Source organism: Somniosus microcephalus, chromosome 7, assembly GCF_052327205.1.
Source record: "Somniosus microcephalus isolate GS21.2 chromosome 7, FLI_Smic_1.0, whole genome shotgun sequence".
In the NCBI taxonomy this organism is placed as follows: Eukaryota; Metazoa; Chordata; class Chondrichthyes; order Squaliformes; family Somniosidae; genus Somniosus; species Somniosus microcephalus.
The window spans coordinates 260,877,041-260,902,440 of NC_140993.1; the positions used below are offsets into that span (position 1 = coordinate 260,877,041).

Below are 25,400 nucleotides of genomic sequence, written 5' to 3' on the forward strand. Positions count from 1 at the left end.
CAGGGCGTCGGCGTCGCTGTCCCTCCCGATCAAATAAATCCGTCAATTAATTAAAGAGCGGATAGCGAGCACTGGATGGTTGGCGGGGAGCGGAGTCTCCGCGGGCCAGTATGCGGTTTCGATGGTTCCTGGGTGTCGGGTACGTCGTCTGAGCAGCTAAGCGATCGGAGAGAAAATAGAAACTGCCGCCATTCGTTAAAGGAAAAAAAGGCCGGCGGGGGAAGGGAAGGACAGGAGGGAAGTGGTTTCGCGCGATTAACGTTGTTGGTGGATATTAGCGGCGGCGGTCGGGTAGTCACCACCACCACCACCGTCCTTGCCCGCTGTCAACCTCCCGGCCGTTTTGAAGAGCGAGCTCGAAGACAACAGCCCGCGGGCGGGGAGTGAACGAACGAACCACCGGGCCGAGTCGAACCGAACCCGGCGCGAGCACCAACCGCTGCCCGCGCGAGCCTCGACCTTCACCCTCCCGCCCGCGCCGCCTCCCATCATTGGAAACGGGAGGGAGACAATAGGAGAGGGGGAGGAGGAGGGTGAAGCTCGAGCAAGCTTAAAAGACAGCCAGTCCCTTTCTCACACACACACACCAACCGCGCGAGCGTCAGTTGCCCACCGTTGGAAGCGGGAGGAGACAATAGGAGAGCGGGCGGGGGGGGGGGAGGAGAGCTCCTCGAGACAAGACAAGTGGGAGCGAGCTACCTATCGCGCGCCTCAACCTCCCCCCGGGAGGAGACAATAGTAGAGCTCGAGTTTAAAGATAGATTGACAGCAGTTTAAAGATAGATTGACAGCAAACCAACCCCCCCAAACACCCGCGTGCGCGCGCACACACATCAACCGCGCGAGCGTCAGCTGCCCATCGTTGGAAGCGGGAGGAGACAATAGGAGGGGGGGAACCTCCTCAAGACAAGAGAAGTGGGAGCGAGCTACCAACCAACCGCGCGCCTTCTCTTCCCCCCGGGAGGAGACAATAGTAGAGCTCGAGTTTAAAGATAGATTGACAGCAAACACGCCCCACCCGCGCATACACATCAACCGCGCGAGCGTCAGTTTTCTCTCCTCATCCCATCCCAATGGTTGGAAGCGAGAGGAGACAATAGGGAAGAAGCTCCTCGAGACCAGACGAGCGAGCTGCCGCCCGTCCCCCCCGCCCGGTGCCAGCCCCGCCACACCGTGCCCGGTCCCCGTGCAACGCTAGGTGGGTGGACTGTTTTTACTGCTGCACAATGTACAGTCTTAATCCACCCCACCCCCCCCCCCCCCACTTTTTTTATATATAGAAACTGATGGGCTGTTTCAGATTTCGTCTTGGGGGGGGGGGAGTTTTTTTTTTGAAAAGTGCAATTAAAAAAAAAAGTATTGGAATATGATTAGCTTAATTTTTTCTTATAGGGGGTGGGGAGCAGGGGCTGTGGGACTAAGTGGGTAGTTCCTTTTTAAAGAGCTGGTACAGGCACGATGGGCCGAATGGCCTCTTTTTGCATTCTATGTTTAGTGTTTTTAAAATATGACTATGTACAGGTAATCAGGACAGTGCTGCCAAAATAGAAACACAATATAGCCCTCCCTAATCCTCTCTTTCTTTCCCCCCCCCCCCCCTTAATATGCTCCTTTAAAACCTAACTCACCTGTCCTAGTATTTCTTTGTGGCTCTGTGTCGAATTTTGTTTGATAACGCTCCTGTGAAGTGCCTTTGGATGTTTTACTATGTTAAAGATGCTATATAACTTCAAATTGTTGTTTGAACAGAAGAAGTAGGAGTAGGCCATTTGGCCCCTCGAGCCTGCTCTGCCATTCAGTAAGCTCATGGCTGATCTTCTACCTCATCTCCACTTTCCTGCACTATCCCCATATCCCTTGATTCCCTTAATATTCAAAAATCTATCGATCTCTGTCTTGAATATACTAATTGAGCCGCCACAGCCCTCTGGGGTAGAGAATTCCAAAGATTCACCACCCTCTGAGTGAAGAAATGTCTCCTCATCTCAGTCCGAAATGGCCGCCCCCTTATTCTGAGACTGTGATCCCTGGTTCTAGACTCCCCAGCCAGGGGAAACATCCTCCCTGCATCCATCCTGTCAAGCCCTGTAAGAATTTTGTATGTTTCAATGAGATCACCTCTCATTCTTCTAAACTCTAGAGAATATAGGCCTCGTCTACTCAATCTCTCCTCATAGGATAACCCCCCCCCCCCGGGCCTCCATATCCCAGGTATTAGTCTGGTGAACCTTCGTTGCACTCCCTCTATGGCAAGTATATCCTTCCTTAGGTAAGGATACTAAAACTGTATACACTACTCGGTGGTCTCACCAGGGCCCTATATAATTGCAGTAAGATGTCTTTACTCTTATACTCAAATCCTCTTGTAATTAAGGCCAACATACCATTTGCTTTCCTAATTGCTTGCTGTACCTGCATGTTAACTTTCAGTGACTTGTGTACAAGGACACCCAGGTCCCTCTGAACACCAACATTTCCCAATCTCTCTCCATTTAAAAAATACTCTGCTTTTCTATTTTTCCTACCAAAGTGGATAACTTCACATTTCTCCACATTATATTCCATTTGCTATGTTCTTGCCCACTCACTTAGTTTGTCTATATCCCCTTGAAGCCTCTTTGCATCCTCCTCACAACTTACATTCACACCCTGCTTTGTATCATCAGCAAACTTGGATATATTACATTTGGTCCCCTCATCCAAATCATTGATGTAGATTGTGAATAGTTGAGGCCCAAGCACTGATCCTTGCGGTACCGCACTAGTTACAGCCTGCCAACCCGAAAATGATCCGTTTATTCCTACTCTCTGTTTTCTGTCCGTTAAGGAATCCTCAATCCATGCTAGTATATTACCCCCAATCCCATGAGCCCTCATTTTGTTTAAAACCTCTTGTGTGGCACCTTATCGAATGCCTTCTGAAAATCCAAATACACCACATCCACTGGTTTCCCCTTATCTATTCTCCTAGTTACAACCTCAAAGAACTCTTAACAGATTCATCAAACACGATTTCACTTTCATAAATCCATGTTGACTCTGCCCAATCCTATTATTATTTTCTAAGTGCCCTGTTACCACTTCCTTAATAGTAGATTCTAGCATTTTCCCTACTACTGATGTCAGGCTAACTGGTCTATAGTTCCCCATTTTCTCTCTCCCTCCTTTCTTAAATAGTGGGGTTATATTTGCTACCTTCCAATCTGCGGGAACGGTTCTAGAATCTATGGAATTTTGGAAAATGGCAACCAATGCATCCACTATCTCTATAGCCACCTCTTTCAAAACCCTAGGATGTAGGCCATCAAGTCATGGGAATTTATCGGCTTTCAGTCCCATTAATTTCTCCAGTACTTTTTTTTACCAGTACTAATTTCTTTCAGTTCCTCATTCTCGTTAGACACTTGGTTCTCCACTATTTCTGAGAAGTTTTTTGTGTCTTCAGTGAAGACGGACACAAAGTATTTAATTTATCTGCTATTTCCTTATTCCCCATTTATAATTTTTCCTGTCTCGACCTGTAAGGGACCCACATTTACTTTTCCTAATCTTTGCCTTTTTACGTACCTATAGAAGCTTTTACAGTCTGTTTTTATGTCTCTCGCTAGTTTACTCTCATTCTATTTCCCCTTTCTTTATCAATTTCTTGGTCCTTCTTTGCTGAATTCTAAAATCCTCCCAATCCTCGGGCTTACTTTTTTTGGCAACATTATAAGCCTCTTCCTTTGATTTACTACTATCTTTTAACTTCTCTTGTTAGCCACAGTTGGACCACTTTTCCTCTGGGGGTTTTTGTGCTTTAAAGGAATGTATATTTGTTGTAAATGCTAGCCATTGCTTGTCTACCGTCATACCTTTTAATGTAGTTTCCCAATCTACCATAGCCAACTTGGCCCTCATACCTACGTAGTTTGCTTTTAGATTTAAGACCCTAGTTTCTGATTTTAACTAAATCACTTTCAAACTCAATATAAAATTCTATCATATTATGGTGTCACTTCCCTAAAGGCCCCTTTACTACAAGGTTATTAATTAACCCTTTCTCATTGCACAATACTAGTTCCCTAGTTGGTTCCTCAACATACAGTACTGATCTAGAAAACTATCTTGCATACATTCCATGAATTCGTCCTCCACACTATTACTGCAAATTTGGTTTGCCCAGTCTATATGTAGATTAAAGTCCCCCATGATTACTGTATTACCCTTGTTACATGCGCCTCTAATTTCCTGATTTATGCTCTTGCCCTATGTTCCAACTACTGTTTGGGGGCCTATAAACAACTCCCACCAATGTTTTCTGCCCCTTGCTGTTTCTTAGCTCCACCCAAACTGATTCTACTTCTTGATTTTCAGAGCTAAGATCCTTTCTCTCTACTGTTTTTATCCCATCCTTTATTATCAGAGCTACCCCTCCTCCTTTTCCATTTTGCCTATCTCTTCTAAAAGTTAAGTATCCTGAAATATTTAGTTCCCAACCTTGGCCACATTGCAACCACGTCTCTGTAATGGCTATTAGATCAAACCTATTCATTTCTATCTGCTTGTGTATCAAGCATTGCTCTAAAGTAAATTGGCAAAACTACTTTGTTTTAACTAGGTGGGTTGTATGATTTGCTTTGAGGTGGTTGAAGGTGTTTCGGCTTTGTTTGTATTGGAACCTGCAAATAAATAAGCCGTAATTTTAATTTGACGTAAGCTAAGAAATATCCAAAGCAGTAACGCTGGAAGTGCTACAATGATTGGGATGACTTTTTGTTTAAAGTGAGGGAAGAATAATATTTTCAGGATGCAACGAACCTAACCTTTCAAATAAAGTGTAAAATTGCTGCAGATTTCCAGTATTTGTAGGTTTTACTTCCTATTTGAGCTCAATTGATCAATGTGGAAATACAAATCTGGGATTTCACCATGCATGCCACTGTGAACATTCATAAATATTTACATGAACACATTTTTTAAATTGTACTTTCACTTATGATCTCAATTTGATGATTTTTCAAACTTGCAGGTTCAGAGGATTTTTTTAAATTTTAAGTTTTTTTTTAAAAAACAACAACTTTTTATGCAGCAGGGAGATAGGCACTCCAGGTTTTTGTAATAAGGTGTAGACGGTCAGTGGCAGAGACAGAGACCCGGGTGGGTAGGGGGGGACAGGGATATTGCTTGAGCTTTTTATCCCACTCTAGCCACCACAAGAAACACGCACATTGCAGCTGAGTGGTGATGTGCTAAGATAATGTTCTGTTTCCTTAGTGACTCTCTTTTCCCAGTTCTTAGCTCCATTTTTTTGCACTTTACTATTTTTAATTCACATTTCACATAGTTTCATTACTCACTCCAGAAGTATTTTTATTTTTCCTTTTCCAACAATTCTATATAAATTTATTTTTCTGTGGCTTTTTCTCTCTTGTAAGATGAATTGCTTTTTTTTTCTCGAAGGTTGGAAACCAGATTCCTCGGGCAGGGGGCAAATAAGAGAGTGAGCGCACTCGCAGAAGCCAAGACAAAGCAGTACTGTGGGCTGGGACTGGGCAAGCTGGAGCTGTATCAACTGGGAAAGGGTCAAGAGAGAGAACATCAGCATTAGTCAGAACTCCGTAAGGACAGAAAGCAGCAGTGAAACTAACAACTAGAGAGCAGGGCCTTGAGAGAGAGAGAGTGAGAGTGTGAGAGACCGGCAGCACTAACTCTGACTTGGGAAGGAGCTTTTATTTAACAATTGTTTTTGAAAATGCTTTACAATGTTCTTTCTTTTCAAAACTGAAATGAAAAGATTGGGAAATCAATGACATTATCAGGAGAACCAAAGTAATAATTCATTCAGATCACTGAATACAAATGGGCTTCTTTCAAGAGCTACCAAGAAACTTGCAATAGTCCATAGACTTTAAAAGATTATCCTGTGATTCATACTTTTTTTAAATGTTCTCTTTGCCATGGTGTAATTTGCAAGTTCAGTATATTTTGTTGAACTAAATGTAAAATATTTTACCCATAGTCATAGAGTTATACAGCACAGGAAGAGGCCCATCGTGTCTGCGCCGGCCATTAAGCCTGTCTATTCTAATCCCATTTTCCAGCACTTGGTCCGTAGCCTTGTATGCTATGGAGTTTCAAGTGCTCATCTAAATGCTTCTTGAATGTTGAGGGTTCCTGCCTCTACCACTCTTTCAGGCAGTGAGTTCCAGATTCCAGCCACCCTCTGGGTGAAAAAGCTTTTCCTCAAATCCCCTCTAAACCTTCTGCCCCTTAACTTGAAACTATGCCCCCTGGTTATTGACCCCTCTACTAAGGGGAAAAGTTCCTTTCTAGCTATGCCCCTCATAATTTTGTACACCTCCATCAGGTCCCCCCCTCAGTCTTCTCTGCTTTAAGGAAAACAAACCCAGCCTGTCCAGTCTCTCTTCATAGCTGAAGCACTGCAGCCCAGGTAACATCCTGGTGAATCTCCTCTGCACCCTCTCCAATGCAATCATCTCCTTCCTATAGTATGACGACCAGAACTGCACACAGTAATCCAGCTGTGGCCTAACTAGCGTTTTGTACAGCTCCATCATAACCTCCCTGCTCTTTAATATTCTGTGGATTCTTGCAAAAAAAAAATGTTTTATGTAGGTGAGGGCTGGCATGAGTCACTGGTATTTTAATTGTTTTGCAGGCTGTGCTTTTCAATCAATGATGGTCATGGTGCAGACCAAAAAAATTCTAGGTTTAAAAGGCAGCCAAAAGTCACCTTTCACCCATTTTCCATTGAACAAAAGCTTGACTTCTCCAGTGTAATGTAGAACCCAATGGGAGTGGTTTGCTGTATCTCAACAAGTCTGCATTGTGATCATGTCACTTTTTCAATATAGCCATAGTTTAATGGTTGGGTTAACTGTACATTTTTGTTAATATAATTGTACCTCCAGGAAGTGAACATGAAATGTGACAATGCCCTCAAAACATACTGGGAGCGATTGATTAAGATCCGGTTGAAGAAGTAGTGGTTTTTCTTTGTAGTATAGTAGCTGGTTTGAACCACTGCTTCAGGGCAATGCTGCTTTCCAACTGGCTGACTGCGAGCTGTGTGCTAAACAGAATTCAGACATGTCAGAGAATGCCTTTCTGTGGATTTTATTTTTTTCTGTTAACGTTACCATTTTTTAATGTAATGTGCAAGAATATTTAACTCTGGGCAGCAGTTGTGCAGCTGGGGATCAAGGCAGACCTCATCCGCAGAGGCTCCATCAGTCTCCCATTTGAAACTGTTGGGAGGCGGAAGCTGGAGCTAGGGTGAGCAGGAGTGGAATGCCAGGCGGCAGGATGCCACCATTGGGGACAGAAGCAACGGTCCCCAGCACTCGGAAGAGTTTGGGAGGGCCTTGTGGTTGGATAAAGCCTGGGGCAGGGAAAGCCTAAACTATCAAAGTAAAAGCATGCAACAGTTTGGACCTCTTCTGGCTCCCAACTTCCCTTCCTGTTTGTTGGCAGGAAAGTCAACTTCCCCATGCAAGCCTTTAGTTAAAATAGCAGTCGGGCCCTGATGATGTCACCTGAGTGTGATCTGCATATTTAAAGAAGGATCCTTCTGGCTTCTGGCAGGTGTCCCTCTTGCCTGCTCAGAAGAGCAGGTTAAAATAGGGACCCACATAAAGATAGTGGGACCTTGATGAGTAAGTCCCACGTGTGAGTTTAACTGCCTGCCTGGGTTACACTCCTATAAGGGATGTATGGTTGCAGGGCATACATAATACAGGTTTCTATCTACCCTTCATCTGATGCTCTTGTCAACTTTGCAGTTCTGTTGGTCCCTGGACCTTTGTTCACAGCCTTGCAGACTGTGAGTTTCTATTCCCTCCCCTTTTGCTGCCTTGCAAGGGAAAGGAAGGAATTCTTTCTTTAAAGTCGGGCTACTTCAGCATCTAGAGGGCAAGTGAAAGGGCTCTATTGAAATTCTCAAATTGTATTTTCAACATATCTATCAATCCTATAATTTATTTTCCATCCTTGGAAGTGCATGCCCTCTGCTTGGCAAATGACCAAAGTTGCAAGATTGAAATTGGGAGCTCACTGTGCAGAATTTCAGGCTTACCTGTATACTATTGCTCTGTGGGTGCAACTAGTCTGAGAGTGACCTGGAAAGTCTATTTCTAGGATATGGGGCCGGCCATTTAGGACTGAGATGAGACATTTCTTCACTGAGGGTTGTGACTCTTTGAAATTCTCTACCCCAGAGGGCTATGGATGCTCAGTTGATGAGTATATTCAAGAATGAAATAGATAGGTTTTGAGCACTAAGGGAATCGAGAGATAGGATGGGAAAATGGAGTTGATGTAGAAGTTCAGCCATGACTTACTGAATGGCAGTGCAGACTCGAGGGGCCGTATGGCCTCCCCTGGTTCCTATTTCTTATGTTCTTGGGTTCATACGCTTGGTATTCTGGTCCTCAACAAAAAGCACTGCACTATACTGTACTTTCAAAATTAAATTAACTGTTTCTTTCACTCTGGATCACATTGAGTTTTTTTTTCTAATCTTCAATTTTAAGGTAAATTTCTATGGTCTAGAAAATACTCCCATGTACAGAATTTATTCCACTGGTGAAGAATTTAACAACTCATGAGTAATCTGTTTTTCTGACTTTCTGGAGGTCTGGTGACTCACTGGTGTGTTATGTTCTTGATCAAAAATAGAAGAAATTCTGCATTCTAAAGTTCCATGAGTTCTTGTGCCTACACAAGTCATAACAGTGTAACTAAAAAATAATAACTTAAACTTTTACTATGCTTATAATGAAAGTACTTTCATATTTCAGTGACTTGGGGTAAACTGTTTCTGGTCTCCTTCAGAAATGCATTGCTACCATTTTGAAAGTCTCTGAAGTTAATGCATTAAATTCACAAGTTAGTTTTAGTTCTGAATGGGGATATTGTACAATTGAGAGGAGCTGGATGTAGTAATACCTCTGACAATAGTAAACACCTTTGATAAATTGTAAGCAATTGGATGTTGTGGAACTGAAGCAGTAAAGGATTAAAAAATAATAATAATAATTCTGTTCAAACTTCAGTTGCAAGACTGTTTAAGAACAGCAGCTTTAAAACGTGTGCAGCTTTCATTTTCTGTTATAGAATATACCCTGCAATGTAAACATGTAAAATTCCATCGCATTGGGATCATCTGGATTTTTTCTTCCTCCCCACCCCACCTGTCCCACATGACGTGCTCCACAGGTAACTTCCAGTGTGGTAGGCAGCCATATAGACCAGGAAAATCCCAGGGCTCGATTTTAATAGCCCTGAGGAGGCAGGTTTGGAGGTGGCTCGGCAGTGAAAATCGAGAAAAATGGTTTCAGACTGCCAACCAGCCTTTGTCCCGTCCCCACATGATTTTCGTGAGTGTTGGGTCAGCCGCTTCCAAACTGACTCGACGGGAACTGGTGAGACAGGCAGTTAAGAGCCTGTTAACTGCCTTGCTAATCCTATTTTTATAGTGGTTTCCCATTTTCGTGCTTCTGGCTCCTGTTTCCCGCCTTGTCAGAAACAGGCCAGCTGCAAGGAGACGAGTTGCTGGAGGACATGATTTGTAGTCATTGATGCAGCAGTTTAAAAGTGCTCCTGTAACATGGCTGACATTCAAATGCAACAGCTTTGTTATTGGAGATTTGGGATAAAATTTTGCAAATCTATTGACCTTGTGACTGTTCAAGCTGACGGCCATCTGCAGTGTTACCTGATTGGAATAATTTCAGGCCACTTTGAGTGTGCGCTTGCAAGTTTCTTGCCTCAACTGAAATCTATAACAATGGGATGGGAGCCATTTACATCCTCTCATCCTGGTCGTCCAATTTGGATAAACCGTGGCAGCAGCACCAGGAGCACCAACCATCAGCCCCTGATAAAATTGCTGGCCGGGAGGCCGGCGATGGCATTACCCTGGCCAGATGTTCTTCACTTGATGCTGTAAACCCTGGCTGCCACATGATGTGCCAGGTTGACCCCATCCCACGCCAGCACTGTGAAGCATCTCTTTTTAATGTCCAAACCATTCCATGCAAACACATCACTGTAGCCAGGGGGGGGTTTATGACTGAAAATCACGAACTCAGTAAGACACTTCTCAATGTGCGCGCAGATCTGTCCAATAAGGGGCACTTTTGGAAAAAGATATTACACTGTATGACAACACATTACCAGAAACTTCACGTGGACATTGGCTAAACCTCTCGAGTGCCTGCCCTTGTGTGTTGTTAGTTGGTATGCTTGCAGTAGGATGGGGGTGGCTAGTGAGATGGGGAAGTGCTAAAGTAGATAGAGAGGGTTGGGTGGAGGTTCAAGGTAAGTTGGTGTCCTGCGGAGGTCTCTTCCGCCCTTGGAAGGGAAGAGAACCTCCCTGCGTGCTGTGACTCCCTCCATAAGCATATGGAGGGAGCCATTGGAGAGGCTGGGTGCAAGTATTCACCTTTTTTGCAATGATTGTCAGTGTTTGTAGCACCTCAATGCTGTCAAACACTGACAGATCAACTGTCAAAATTAAATTGTGCATGGTCCCTTTAAGGAAACCGGCAGATGACGCCTCATCAAATTACATCACCAGACCCGCTTCCTGTTAGAGGCCAATCAAGGGAAAATCATGTCTGCAGAGCGGAGGCAGCTGGGGGCGGAACCGGAACCCGGAAACCAGCTGACCCACCTCCAGAATTAAATTCGCAGCCCCAGGTTCTGTGCTGTTTTTGGTGGTATCAGCCCGGGCTTTTGCTCATGAACACTATCCAGTAGCTCCTGCTAGAAAATTGAGAAGTGTAGACACAACACAATCCTCCTGTTGTAGTTGTCCCATGATTACATCGTATATTTTGGAAAATTTAATTGCTGAAATCTTGGTCGAAGTAGAATTGAATTTTGTTTGGGCCCAGATTATTTTACCTGGGTCAACAAGACAGTAAATTTTACTTCTGGCTCTAGATATAATATTCAACTGGGGATTAAATCAGTTGAAGACCTGTTGCACCAGAATTCTGTGAGTACACATTTGACTAGGTTTGCATCTTGGTAAATTTATTCTAATCTGATCATTATTCTTCCAGACATGTTTTTAAACCTCTTGAAACTTTTCTGGAACCAAATTTATACATGGATCACATGATCTGCCCATTGATTTCCCACAGCAGTTGAAAGGAACATGTGCTAAGGCTCTCACTAGATCACTCTAAGGAGGAGTGAGATGTCAGCTGATCCTTCTTACATTCAAAATAAAGCTGTAAATGCACCATTACTGATCTTGCTGTAGAACTCAATCTTGAGCAGCATAAAGTATCCCCCATTTTCTGGAAACACTGGAAGTGGGGGCTCTATCTTCCACGCACTCTTGGGAGTGCTTGAAACTTGGCACTCACCTCTGATTCAGAAGGTCATGGATTTAAGTCCTACTCCAGACACTTGACACTAGGCTGATACTTCAGTACAGTAGTGAGAGAGTGATGCACTGTCGGCGGTGCCACCTTTTGGATGAGACATTAAACCAAGACCCACTCTGCCATCTCAGAACATAAACAATCCAATGGTGAAGAAAAGCTGGGAGTTCTGGCCACCATTTATCTCTTAAACCAACATCATTAAAAACAGAATATCTGGTCATTTACCTCATTACTCTTTTGAGGGATTTGGCTGTTTACAATGTTAAAAAGGATTTGGTAGGGTAGATATGGAGAAACTATTTCCTGTGGTGGGGGAATCGAGAACAAAGGGACATGATTTTAAAATTGGAGCTAGACCATTCGGGAGAGAAATCAGGAAGCACTTTTGCCATACAAAGTTGTAGAAAACAGCTGGAATTCAACACTTTTTGAGTCATCCTGAAGATGTGATCAGGTGCTATATAAATGCAAGTTCTTTCTCTTAGTTATCATAGCGTGCCTAGTGTAATCTGAATAATAATGCAATTTTCACATGTACCATTCCTGCTGGCACTTGTCTGCCTCAGTGTAGCCTTCTTTGATGCACCTTTAGCAACTACTGCTTTCCATATGTGTCATATGCTACATTTTTGTACTCTTCAGATCGTGCCATTTCTTCTGGACCTGATACTAGGTCTTCTGAGTTCTTGACACTGTGTTGACTTTGTCATAATGGCATAATTATGGCCTCTTTTGTAAATTGCGCTCTGCCTCCTTTTCTCCATTACAGCAATTAGCAGTGTATCCAGGCTAGACCTGAAAAGCAAGCCTTTTTCTCACTTCATCATGCCAATCTCTAAGTTTTGTGTACTACTAGGCTGCTTAATGAACTTTTCTATATTCATACTGGCTAAGTAACCCATTTGCTGTGTGAGAACTGAGGATCAGTATTGTACATGTCATGACTGGCTCCTAATTTTTTCATTCTCCGGAATTACACATCTAAAACTGCATGTTCCTGCAGTTTAGTTAGGTTGCGAATTATGATTTTAAAAACAGGCATTTCTCCTGGTTTTTTTTTCCCAAACGGGAAATGTAGCTTAGAGATATAAAGCTATAGGTAGAAGGACCCTTTAAATGTATTCTAAGGAAAGCATCAAAACTTGGGGTGTTTGTGTATTTTTAGCCAGAGAATAAAAATAAGTTAACTAACTGTGATCCAGGTTAGAAAAAAAGTTAGTGTTGGGAATAAAGCTTTGAAACCATATTACACGAATAAAGTACCAAACCTTTGTTGTAGCTCCAGTAGCAAGTTCCATTTTTTCAAGATGGTTTGAGGCTTCAATCTAAGTCTGGGCTCATTAACTGATAAGTTATCAAATGTTTCCAGGTAAGTATCTTGCCTGATCTCACTAAAGAAGTAAGAAATGGACTGCAATATTCTAAGTAATATGTTACATGAGAAATTAGGGGGGGGGGGGAAAGCTAAACCGGATTGTTCTATTTTTCTCAAAAGCAAAATACTGCGGATGCTGGAAATCTGAAATAACAGAAAATGCTGGAAACACCCAGCAGGCCAGGCAGCATCCTTGGAGAGAGAAACCGTTAACATTCTGATGAAGGGTCACAGAACTGAAACGTTAACTGGCCTGCTGAGTTGATTTTACTAATTGTTGGACAGAACTGTGGTGGAGAAAGTTTAAAAAATAGTCACGGTTGAAAAATAATTGCAATTGGTTCAGTTGGCTATTTATTAGACAGCTTTTGTCATTTTAAGTTTTTAAACAAAAATATTTCTCTCCTTTCCTGAAAGTAGTGACTAAGCTAGAATATGGTTCCATGACCACTTGCATGCTTCCAATACTGTGCCCAAATGGCCATTCTAAATGTGGTGGCTTGCACAGCGAGTCTAGGCATGCTATTCAACCACAATTTGAGAAACCAAAGTGAAGAGGTTAAAAGAGGAGACCACAGAGGTTAAAAAGGGTAAAGGAGAAGACCAAGTAAATCAGAGTAGTGATCGGGAGACTCCAACCTTGGTTTTTAAAAGCTTTAAGATTTTTGGAGGAAGGAAAGACTTGAAAGGTAAGGAATTGTATAATTGTTTTAGGTCCAAGGACAGAATGAGTTAGAAAAAAATTGGATGAAAAGCTGAGCAGTGTATGTGCAGGAGGAAATGTAAAGTTCAAGAAAGAACTTCTAAGACTGTGACAGGGGAGGAGGAGAGGGAATAAAATAGGTTCTAATGAGCTTGATGCCTGATAGGTGGCAAAGGTAGTGCCCAGGTAAATCGAAATCTACCACCTATTTGAAAGATTCTGTCTCAAGGTGGGAAGGATGGCCCTCTGCCTAGCTCGCAGTGGTCAGATAAGGAACTTCAAATACTTTTCTCTAAAGAAAATCACAAGGATTTCACAAGAAGCTCCAACAGCCAGCTGCATAGATTTTCAGACTGGGACCCATAGACCCTTCGGGAATGTATGAGAGGGTCAGCAAGGTCATCGAATATCTGCATCTGTTGTATTACGAGTACATATTTTCCACACTGATATTCCTGTTCTCCTTTGGGTAGCTGACTGTGTTTGGAAGTTGGGACAAGGGATTCCGGAGTGTCAGTATTTGCAAATGGTCCCCCACACAGAAAAGTTTGAAAACCACCGTCCTATAGGGTGGCCTAAATGGACTTGGAACTCACTGACTGATGACCCCCTCCGCGCCACCCTCCCCTGTTCTAAGTAAATCTCATCTACTACTGCCAGGGTTACTTGAAGGAACCACTTTCCTGTCTGACTGGTTTCTGGGAAGATCTCTTGGGAAGCTGGCATCTTTCTGGGTTGCGTAGAAGCAGTTCCCAGTTGGATGCCAGTGTCTCGGATCTTGCTTTATTACAGTTTTCATTGAATATAATTATGATACCTTCTTTCTTGGCTAAATAGCTTAAATTTCTCCAATCTTTCCTCATAACTCAGACCTCTAACACTAGAGATCCGTCTTGTGATTCTTCTCTGCACTGCCTCTGGCACTCGAATGTCATGGAACCAGTGTGGTAATAGCTCCTGTCTAAGTTTCCCTCGCTTTCTGTAGGCCCTTTGGTGTCTTGCCAGAGCAACACTGCTGAGATCAGGAAATAGCAGGGGTCACTCGAGTTTGAATCCCGTTATTGTGTCTGTGCTCCAATGTGTATCAAAATGATGGCCTCAGATTTAATGTAGTAAACTGTTTTTATTTATAACCCTGAAGTAACATATTTCTTAACTTTTATCTACAGGTGAATGCAATGTGATAGAGCAACTGCCTGTGGGGTGGGGGACATCAGGAAGATCTAGAAGTGAAGCTAGATCAACTTTGTGACATTGGTAGTTTCTGAAAGAAATTCCATTTTTCACCACTGACCATGGCCAGTAAAAGAAAGTCTAAAATTCCTTGCATGGTTCCTTCCAGTGAGTCCCTGGACCAGGACCCAGATCTGGATATGATTACAGATGTTGATGATGATGATGATGATCTTCCTCTAGATATTTCTGATGAGAGCTTGACAGCAGATGGTGCAGTAATCGATGATGAGAATATTCCAGAAAAGGAAGTGCAAGATGCCCAAATCAAGAAACTAGAAGGAGGCTATGAATGTAAATATTGTACTTTTGAAACACAGGACTTAAATGAATTTACAGTGCATGTTGACTCAAAGCACCCAAATGTAATTCTTAATCCATCCTACTTCTGTGTGGAATGTAATTTTACGACCAAAAGGTATGATACTCTTAATGACCACAATGCCAGATATCATTCAGGTGAAATAAATTTTAAGCTTAAAATGGTAAAACACAATAATCAAACGGTCTTTGAGCAAACTGTTGAAGAATACAATAGTAATGGTGTTTCTACAAATGAAGAGCCAGCAGAAAGCACCGACACCACTACAACAGGAATTTCAATAAGTAAAACTCCAATTATGAAGATGATGAAAAATAAAACTGAGACCAAAAGAATCTCTCTCTCTCCCAGTTTGGTAGATGAATTTACTGCTGGACAAGAAAACGATGCTGAGACAACGGGGGCCAACTCAGCCTTGGGCTCTACCAATACCAGTGAAATTTGCATTAACCAGGAAACGAATGGGGTAATCCTTGATTCAGTAGGTGTAAGTCAAGTGATATCCTCTCCAAATTCTAATTTAATTCCAAAAGTTATGATTCCTGCAAACAGCATTCCAACTTACAACACTAATATGGATGTAAATACTCACCTAGTGAATTCATTCAACAAATTTCCTTATCCCACACAGTCAGAAGTTGTAACACTAAAAACCCAGACAAAATATGCAGAGGAACAGATTAAAATCTGGTTCACTGCTCAGCGCCTCAAGCATGGCATCAGCTGGACCCCAGAGGAGGTGGAAGATGCCAAAAAGAAACTGTTCAATGGCACTGTGCACACTATACCGCAAACAATTACAGTCATACCGGCACAGATTTCAACATCTGCTAATGGATTGCAGCAGATCCTTCAGCCTTGTCAGATAGTCGGCCAGCCAGGTATTGTCTTGGCACAGGTTGCCAGTACAAATGCAGTTGCTGGGAATTCTCCAGTTACTGTGACCATTGCAGGAGTTACAAATCAGTTGCACTGGCAAAAACGCAGAGCGCAGGAAGGTGACGCAGGTCCTGAAGCAAAACGGGCAAACAGTGCTCAGCTTTCTCAACTTGCTTCACAAGGAAGTTCTCTTAGTTCTGCCTCAGCCACAGATCCATATGGTGTGCGCCTCAAAAAGACAAAAGAGCAACTGACCGAACTAAAAGCCAGCTTTAATAGAAATGCATTTCCCAGTGACCCTGAGATTGCTAGAATTATACAAGTAACGGGCCTCTCGAGGGGCGACATTAAGAAGTGGTTCAGTGACACAAGATACAACCACAGGAATTCGAGGTGTAATCAAAATGTCAATGTCGCGGAGGTCAGCAGCACTATCATTTTGGATTCCGGTGATGAAACCGCATCCGAGTCCATTGTAGTAAATCAACAGCGCAAACACGGGTGGAATGCTTTCCCTGATTTTACGCCACAGAAGTTCAAAGAGAAAACTGCAGAGCAGCTTCATCTCCTTGAAGAAAGTTTTCTTTTTAGTCCATTTCCGACTGATGATGAGATTAACAAGCTAAGGACTGATACAAAGCTCACCAGGAGAGAGATTGATGTCTGGCTCTGTGAACGAAGGAAAGCTCAAAATTCTGAAGATAAAAATGAGGAGAATGGAAAAGCAATCGGAGGTGAAGTCGATGTTAAATACAAAGACTCCGAAGGGGGACGTACCAAATCACATTATGGGCAAATTCATACCACATCTTTGGCAAGTGGCCTAGCAATACCAAGAGTAATGGCAGCTGCAGCTAGTAGGCTATATAAGAAAACTCCAGAGCAGCTACATCTCCTTAAAAGTGCATTTGTCCGCACACAGTGGCCATCCCCAGAGGAATATGACCGATTAGCAGCAGACAGTGGACTGGCTAGAACTGACATAGTAAGTTGGTTTGGAGATACCAGATATGCGTGGAAAAATGGCAACTTGAAATGGTACTATTACTATCAAAGTGGTAACATGGACAGCCAAAATGGACAAACCCAAGTCTCCTCCAAAAAGAGTAAAGGTAGAGGTAGATCAAGAGGGAGACCACGAGGAAGAGGAAGGCCCAGAGGAAGTGGAAGGTCAAACAACTGGAGTAAAACAGCTTCAGGCCATACCTCTTCAGGGAAAAACGTTCTTGAACAATACTACTTGAAACACAAATATTTAAATGAAGAGGACCTTGATGATCTTGTTGCAAGATCATGTATGAGTTACGAAAGCATCAGGGAATGGTTTCTACAAAGGCAAACGGAAGGTGGAGTTTCTGAGAGCAATAACTCAGATGGACAGTACCCTGGTGACGATGAGAAGAATGAACCACTTGAAGAGGATGAAGATTGGCCAGGTGAAGAGAATGCTAGCCAGGAAGATGATGATGATGCCTCTGATGCAAGTGGCAGCAGTGATGTGTGGAGGCCTCTGTCACAAAAAGAAAATGAAGTAACTGAACCAGATGCTGAATTCTCTGTAGAGGATTCCAACATATAAATGTGAGTTGTAGAGGTAACCTTTTACATTCAGTTGTAATAGATCTAGAAACTGAAATTGGGAAATAATGCACCAATGTAATGTTAAAAAGTGGTACGATGGAATGTCATTTATCTAAACACTTGGTATTACCCATTTGAATAAGTGAATAATTTGAATTACCCTATTCCAATGCTGTATTCCATCAAACAATATTAATTCAGCACAAATATACATATCATACAATGGGATTTCTTTTATTTTTACATGGTTAAAATGGTATTTGGATAAGTTGTTTGGCATCTCACGGTATATACTAATTGAATTTATATTCTATTTATTTGTACTAATTTTAAGGTAGAACTATATAATTTAATTTCAATTTTGCATCAGGCACTCCTGAATTAAGAGTGCACAAGTATAAGTTGCAATTAAGCTCTCCACTTTAATGGTAGGTTTAAACATAAACCACACCACTGCTGCACTTGAATTCTGATTTGCAAAATTGCTTATCTTGCAGCATTTAGATATTGCAATATTTGCGGTAGTTTTGTCTATGAATTTGTGTCTGCTAAGGCTAGATTGAGACTGTCAGAATTTGTTTCACTTGGAAACCTTTACAGCTTTCAGGGTTGCTTTTATTCCATCTATTTGATTTAAACACCCAGGTCCCAGAAATGCTGAGACACTTTCCGAGAGCTATGGAAAGTTTATACGGTTAATTATACCATGGTACATTTTTCTTGATCTATACTCTTACAAATACAAGATCAATATTTTGATCTATGTATACTTCAAACAGTGCTAGGACAAATGGTGAATTTGTACCAATTCTAATCATTAAATATATTTTAATGTGTATTTAAAAAAGGCTCATCACTTTAAATTTTGGTTAGTGCCACAGTCAATGTTCAGCTCAACATATACAGGCCACTGTAGATTAAATCCATGGCTTTCGTATTCCATTGAATAGACACGGAATTCTTCCAATGCAGATACATTTTGCTTGCAACTTGAATAAAGATCCTTAATTGAGAAATATTTATTCTGTGGATGGTCACTTAAGACTAGAGGAATTTGCTGTCAGCTATCAAATGATTGTACACCTGTTAGCTGGGTACTTATTTAAGTATATATTTGTCTGGCAGCTTTATCTAATATTTTATGATGCATTTTTGATTTCCCTTGGTCCTGTTTGAACCTCAAAGCCTACCAGGGTATATTCCAGGAGTGTGCTCTCAATTCACCATTATTTCTGAGACCATTGAGATACGGCTGGAGACTCTCGAGGAACCCCAACGTATAAATTATGTTGCGGAGGCAGGTACATGTTTAGTCTCAGTAGAGTTAGGGAAATGTCAGGCCTTTTGTTATTTTTGTATCCAAGCAGTGAGTGTGAATTAAAAGCGTAAAAACAATCCAAATTGCTGTATTTGCCTTTACTGTTGCTTATTTGTTTTTAATAAACCTGCCCTGTGGTTTATAGCTAGAGCTACTGTTGATCAGGATGTTTCCTCTACCACTTTCTGAAATTTAGGAGATCACAAGAGGGCCAGAAAGCTAAATACAGTAACAAGGATTTTTGTTCAGCCCTTGAGCTCACTGCATTACCAGATATTGGGTAGGTCATAGAGAGCGATGGCTTGCTTACAGAGGTGGTCTTTGGCGCTAAGCACAAGGGAAATGTATGTGAAAATCCAAAATGTAACAAGTACACATCAAGAGCACCTATTCATTACCCATTTGGACTCTTGTAAATCTTATAGGCGTTTTATCCACACTTATTTTGAAGGTGGGGAAGCTATGTTTGCTATTGCAGAGGATATGTATCTTTACAACTAATAATTAGAATTTCCCTAGCCTACATGCCCTGTGGTTCACAGAAGCAAGAGATTTTTTCTGCAGCATTCCAAACATGGTAACAATTTCATTACTAGGCAGAGCATTGGAACTGAGCCTTCTTAACAATTGTCACTCCAAGCTTTTCTGGCTATCTCTGCCCCTGCATGGACTGGAAACTGCTGACCGCTCCATTTTCCTCCACTGCCTTTTCTCAATGGTCCACTTATGAGGGATTACACATGCCTGGTTCCAATCTCTAGCAATGGTTTCTCCTGTTGCCCCACACCGTTGCCTCTGGAGTACCCCAAGATCCATCTTTGGCTCCCTCTTGTTTGCTTGCTGCCTCTAAGAGACTTTGGGGGAGAAATTGTTTTCCGGGTGAAGAGGACCAATTTCGGGCCACAACGTCCCATGACCGATCTACGCCTGCGTTTCAGTTGGTCGCCTAAAACACTTTGGGGCCCTTGAATATGTTAATGAAGCGCCTGATGCCCGTTTAACGACATCTCCTGGAAATTCATTCGCACGGAGCTCAGATTTTTGGTTCCTAATACGACCTAATTTGGATTTCTAAGGGCCTCAACCAAAAAAGATTTGATTTTTCTATAGAGCCGGGAAGGGCAGTACTCCTCCCGGCTCTACACTACTGCGTGCCACTTCAAGCCCACGTTCGTACCACTCCTACCTCCCATACCCTGTCCCAGGGCCACTGCTAACAAAGCAGTCGGACAAAATTGGGCTTCAAACCAGCAAACTGCCTCTGGTTGCTCGATTGGCGCCTGCAGCAATATGCTGATGAGACCCGAGGCGCAATTTGGGACTGGGTTCTGCCGTGCGCCGCCTATTTCAGGTCCAAAAGTGTTCAAGTAGCACAGGAGATTAGCAAGTTTAATTTTTTTTAAATCTTCAGAACCCCTTTAATAATCACTATTAATGGGGTTTTGCATTCCTAACAAATTAAGAGAAAAGAATAACTTCAGACTTGATTTTATTTTTAACTATATTGTCTGATGAAGGAGGTTCTATTAAACCCACTTGTGAAGCGCAAAGTATATTTTTAGAATCTTTTGTCCTTATCTGATTTCAGTAGGTGAATACAAACGTTGGGTTGATGGTATCCTGCAATTTGTAGATTTTAGAAATCCAATATTTAATTATTGTTCTCTAGTGAGAAATAACCATAAACTGCTGGTTATCAATTTGATTCACTATCAATCTATGACGTGAAAATAATTTTATTGAGCCTTGTGACATGTCCTTGTGTAAATTGCTCATTATTGCAAATAATTTCACCATTTTTAATTTGAAATTGCAAAAAAATCCCCATACTTGCCTTTGGATACCTGACATTCTATTGGTTGCTCCACTTGTTCCCCCTGCATGGGCAAGAGAGAAGCAGATCACAAATACAGCTTGTATAGGTACAGTTGTGCCAGATTCTGTAGTAGTTTGTTTGCTATAATTTTTGACCTCCTTTCAAAATCTCTAACAATTGAGTCCCTTTCAGTTACTAAACTCTTTTTTTACTTGCAAAGGATACCAATTTAACAGTATTCTAATGTATCAGTGGATAAACTGCAACATGTGTGATACCGACCAGAAAGTATCAGCTTTGATCCCCGTTAAGTTGTTGAGTTAGCAGAACTTGGCCAACAGTAATCGAGTAGTTAGTTATAGTTGATCTCGCCCTCTACGCTGTGGACTAAGGAGGGGTACAATCGGCTAGGATTTTGCTTCTAGTTGATATCCAGTAAATGCTGTCCGGATTCTGATGAGAACACGTTGAGAACTCATGTTTAACAGCTTCAAATGTTGCAAAGAACCTGCTTATGCAGGTTGTGAATTTTGGAAAAAGGCTGATTTGGGGCACACACATCCTTGGCATACTTTTTAAAATGGAGAGGGTGTGTTTGCTGGAAATGTTGCGACATGTTTAAGCAAACCAAAAGTGGTCAGTAATAAGACTTGTATAAATGAAGGTTGGTGGTGTTTGTATTATATTGTTATGTTGTGTTTATACAGGGATTTTTTGATTTTAATGCATGTTTGTATTTAAGTACTAGTAAATAATCCATTAGCATGGAGAATTTTTTCCACTTGGTCGGAAATACTTTTGGAAATAATTACAATCTGGCATGTGAGCTAGTTTATTTACAGTTCTGAACACAAGTTTTATACACAAGCTAAATGATGGGAGCTGTGCTCGTCATCGAAGATCTGTTCATTTCTAGAGATTTGTTTTAATTGTGAGAAATTAAGTTTGAGCTTTTATTTAAAAATTATAAATTGAGGTGAAATTCCTAGATTTGCAGATGTGATGTTTTTTAAAAAACTAGAAATTTCATCTGAATTTAAAGATTGTAAAGTTGAAGTTTTTTTGCTATGCAATAGGTTATTTGTATTCAGTTTTTTTCCATCTCGAGGACAGGTTCGAGAGTTTGTACGCTTGCAACTTAATGCAAACACAATTCACACGGAGTACAAATGTGTTTTTATGTTGGAATGGGAACAATAGATCTTGCATATTAAGTTCTCTGTAGAAAGATAGGTATTCACCAATCTTGGCATGTCACACGATAGTGGTAACTGGGGTCTTCCAGAACTTGCTGCTGCTCTTCTAGTCAGTCAGATTGCACGTGTTCTGATTCTTGAATGCAAGCTACAAAAGATGAGAATTATTGGTGGAAATATCTGTGACATAATTGCACCTGTTAAGTAATTTCTGTCATGGCCATTGATCCTTTAAGTTCACAATTTGGATGTATTGATACCAAGACTCATCAGCTGCTCTTAAACAGTTGAATTTTTTTTTATTATTTTACTGGTGGGACCCACTGCCCAACTGTGACGGTGTCAAGTTGGAACCCTTTTAATTGCAATGTGGAGGCAATTTAGCCCTGCTTCCTGATGGTTTTCCTTTTGGTTACTGGTGAACAAAAGGGAAATGGTTATATCCTAGCAACAGCATGGATGAGCTAACCTGCCACTGAGACACCTGGGTGGATTAGATGAAAAATGGGCATGGGAGGGGATTTTAGGCAGAAAGGCAGAATAATCTGTCCAACTGAATCTCATCTTTAAGAACTGCAAATTTGAACATTATTTTAGAAAAGGTAAGCTTTCATCAGAAAGATCAGTTAATATCTATAATCCTGTAACAGAATTAGTTAGAGCTGGAGCAAAATGCTGCAGTCTGGAACAATACATTTTTGCTGTTCATTTCCTGTTTTTTATTAATACTTACAAAATAGTGTTAATAGACTTTCTACAAAATTCCTAAAAAAAAAATCAAACTTTTTTTTTCCCCCCCTAGGAACTGCAAATGTGTGAAAATCTTCAGTGGACGCTTGGGTCAAAGAATTTAAAACAGAGAATCCTCAACTATGGTTATCCCCTCTCAGCTGCAAGACTATTTCCATAAAGAAATATCCATGCACCACATGTTTTGTTTCTCAGTAAAATAAAGGCTTTTTTAAATTTCCATAGTGCCAAAGTTTTAATACTGTAGTTGAAAGGATTTTTGTACATAAGTGATTGTTTTGGAACAGATTTGTACAGTTTGGGATTTTACTACATTTTTACTGAGGTTTAATTTTGGAGCTATCTCGTCTTTGAGCACATTTGTTTTTAGATTTAGCAACCACTTGTTTTTTTTATGTAGGCTGTTACATTACCCACGTAGTTTTGGCTCATGCGATATAGTAATCTGCCTTCCTGTGATGATGGTAGTTGCAATAAGCTTTGAGCAACCAAATGACATTTCTGCATTTAGTTTAAAATAAGCATCTATCAGTAAAGAAGTGTAAACTGATATATTTGTGAATTAATTATGCATGCTGCTTTTTTGTATATGCTTTGGAAAATTCATCTGTTCAATTTTATGCTTTAAGCTTTAGTAGTTGCTTGAAATTACACATTGTAGATGTAGATAAAGTCAGCAGACTTCTGTTTTCCCCAAATATTTTCTTCAGAAGCCATATTCCCAGTTGCTAGTATTTTTGAGTATCTTCTGCAAAAGTCATTTTATATACTGACATTAGGAAAATGCTGCTTCTATATATACAGTACTACGTTTATATAATATATATATAGTATTTAAATATTGTAAGCATTGAGTAAAGGGGTTGCAAGCTGTGGTTTGAATAAATCAATGTCTAATTTTTCACACTATTTATTGTACTTTTTGGTATGAGTACTGTGAGAAGAAACATCCAAGTTGATTAGTCATGCCTTTTTTTAGTTAGCAGTTCACCACCATAGTTATTTGCATTTAGTTTATTTTGCTTGTGTAAGAAATTACCATTTGTGCTCCATCCATTTCAAGAATTTTTGTTTAGATTATTTTCTGAAAGTAAAATGATATCTATAAAGCACTAGTGGTAAGGCAAACCAGTTAACACGTACCTAGTTTTAGACTGATACTTTCTATTTCTATAGAAAATATTGGTCTCTTTACAAATTTAAATCATTACAGTAATGGCTGGTGAATGTGCATTTTTATAATGCAAAAAAAGTTGTTTGCACAGTTATTATACAAGTACTGTATACTAAATTCTTCAAAGTTTTGATCATTATTGGTTAGAACTTTAGTTGTCCAACCACTACTGGCACACACATCATCACAGTAGTTTGGACCTGCACTAGTAATTCACAAAAGCAGTTTAGCTTTTTATTTTCCTTTTTTTAATATTCATCAAGAATCCTGGGAAAACATGACGTGTCTAAATTCACCATAATACAAGCATTGGTCTTGGTCACCTGTTCAGGTTTAAAATGTGAACAGTATTTTAGCTACTAAATTTAGTAAAGATGTTTTGTTGCACATACACTAGCACAAATTGTGTAGTAGTTTCTCCAAACACTTTTTGGGAAATGCTAGCATGTTGCACCCAATGCTCTATTCTGGCTCGCCAGTGCTACAGTTTTTAGTTTGCACACAGAGCTAGTAACTTAAATCTTAAAGATTTAGCAGCCTATATTTTTAAAGGTGTTAACGATTGTCACTGTACTTTGTGAACAGTAAAATGTTAACCAGACCAAGCGTTCTTTAAATGGAACTTGCGATAGTACGTCCCCTTCTACCCCCCCCCCCCCCACCCCCGAAGACCAACGCAGAAAACACAATTGAAAGTTTTTAAATGTCAGAACTACATTTAGAAAAAATTTAGAAGCCTTAATACATCACATATGGATGGTCTTCAGGAAGCTTGAGCAGTATTTAATCCAGACTTTGATGAGTAGCCTGGTGGCTAGGGTGCAGTTGGCTAAGACACTGGTCACAGCCCTTGTAGAGCTCTTCCGCCAATGGAAATTGACTGCAGTAAAGGTGAATCGGCGGAGAGGACCAATGTCCAATAAATCACTTGACTGAAAACTTGAAAGTAAATTTAAACAAACATTACTCCATGATCGCCGCTTAACCTTTTTTTTTAGGTTTGCACTGCTGTCTTGTTTGTCCAACCACCTTCTCTAAGGTTGTGAACAACCACGTGTAAAAGATGATCGATTAAAGATATTTGACATAATCAGCCAGCATTCGTGCCATTCTGAGCGCTTTCCAGGAGACTTAACTGTGCTGTTGAAGGAGTCGCTGGAGATTTTATATAGGCTTATTTTAAAAAATATTTTCTGTTCTATTACTACAGATAATGTTTTTAAAATGACATCTGTACTCTCTACTGCAATTCTGTCTTGAAGTGTTTTTTTGTAGCTTTGACAAATCCTTTTCCATTGACTACAATGATTGTAACATGTGAACACAACACGTTTCAAAATAAACCTCCATTCTGTGATTCATAGAGTTGTTGGATTTAAATTTGCTTTCTGATCCTGGTGTCGGCCATGGCTCAGTGGTAGCACCCTCACCTCGGAGTCAGAAGGTTCTGGGTTCAAGTCCCCATTACAGAAACTTGAGCACAAAAATCTAGGTTGACACTCCAATGCAGTAGTGAGGAGCACTGCATGGTCGGAGGTGCCGTATTTCGCATGAGACGTTAAACCGAGGCCCTGTCTATTCCCTCGGGTGAACGTAAAAGATGCTATGTCACTATTTTGAAGAAGAGCAGGGGAGTTATCCCCGGTGTCCT

General features: G+C 41.0%; 1 protein-coding gene across 3 annotated transcripts; it reads left to right on the plus strand.

The window, feature by feature from the left end:
• Window positions 1-32: 32 nt before the first annotated feature.
• Window positions 33-25,110, plus strand: zhx1 (zinc fingers and homeoboxes 1). Of its 3 annotated transcripts, XR_015079099.1 has the most exons (4): window positions 33-139; window positions 14,650-17,495; window positions 18,681-18,796; window positions 22,628-25,110. XR_015079099.1 is itself a non-coding variant. In XM_085993673.1 (3 exons), the coding sequence occupies exon 2, from the start codon at window positions 14,776-14,778 to the stop codon at window positions 17,491-17,493; it is 2,718 nt and encodes a 905-aa protein (XP_085849799.1). In that variant the 5' UTR covers window positions 33-139; window positions 14,650-14,775; the 3' UTR covers window positions 17,494-17,495; window positions 22,628-25,110. The 3 variants fall into 3 exon arrangements, 2 of the variants coding, with proteins under 2 accessions (XP_085849799.1, XP_085849800.1); XM_085993673.1 differs by lacking the exon at window positions 18,681-18,796; XM_085993674.1 differs by lacking the exons at window positions 33-139; window positions 18,681-18,796 and adding an exon at window positions 810-1,198.
• The last annotated feature ends 290 nt before the right edge of the window (window positions 25,111-25,400 follow it).

Bases quoted from the DNA above. Each gene is read 5' to 3' on its own strand.
- zhx1 (XM_085993673.1), top strand. From the start codon at position 14,776: ATGGCCAGTAAAAGAAAGTCTAAAATTCCTTGCATGGTTCCTTCCAGT.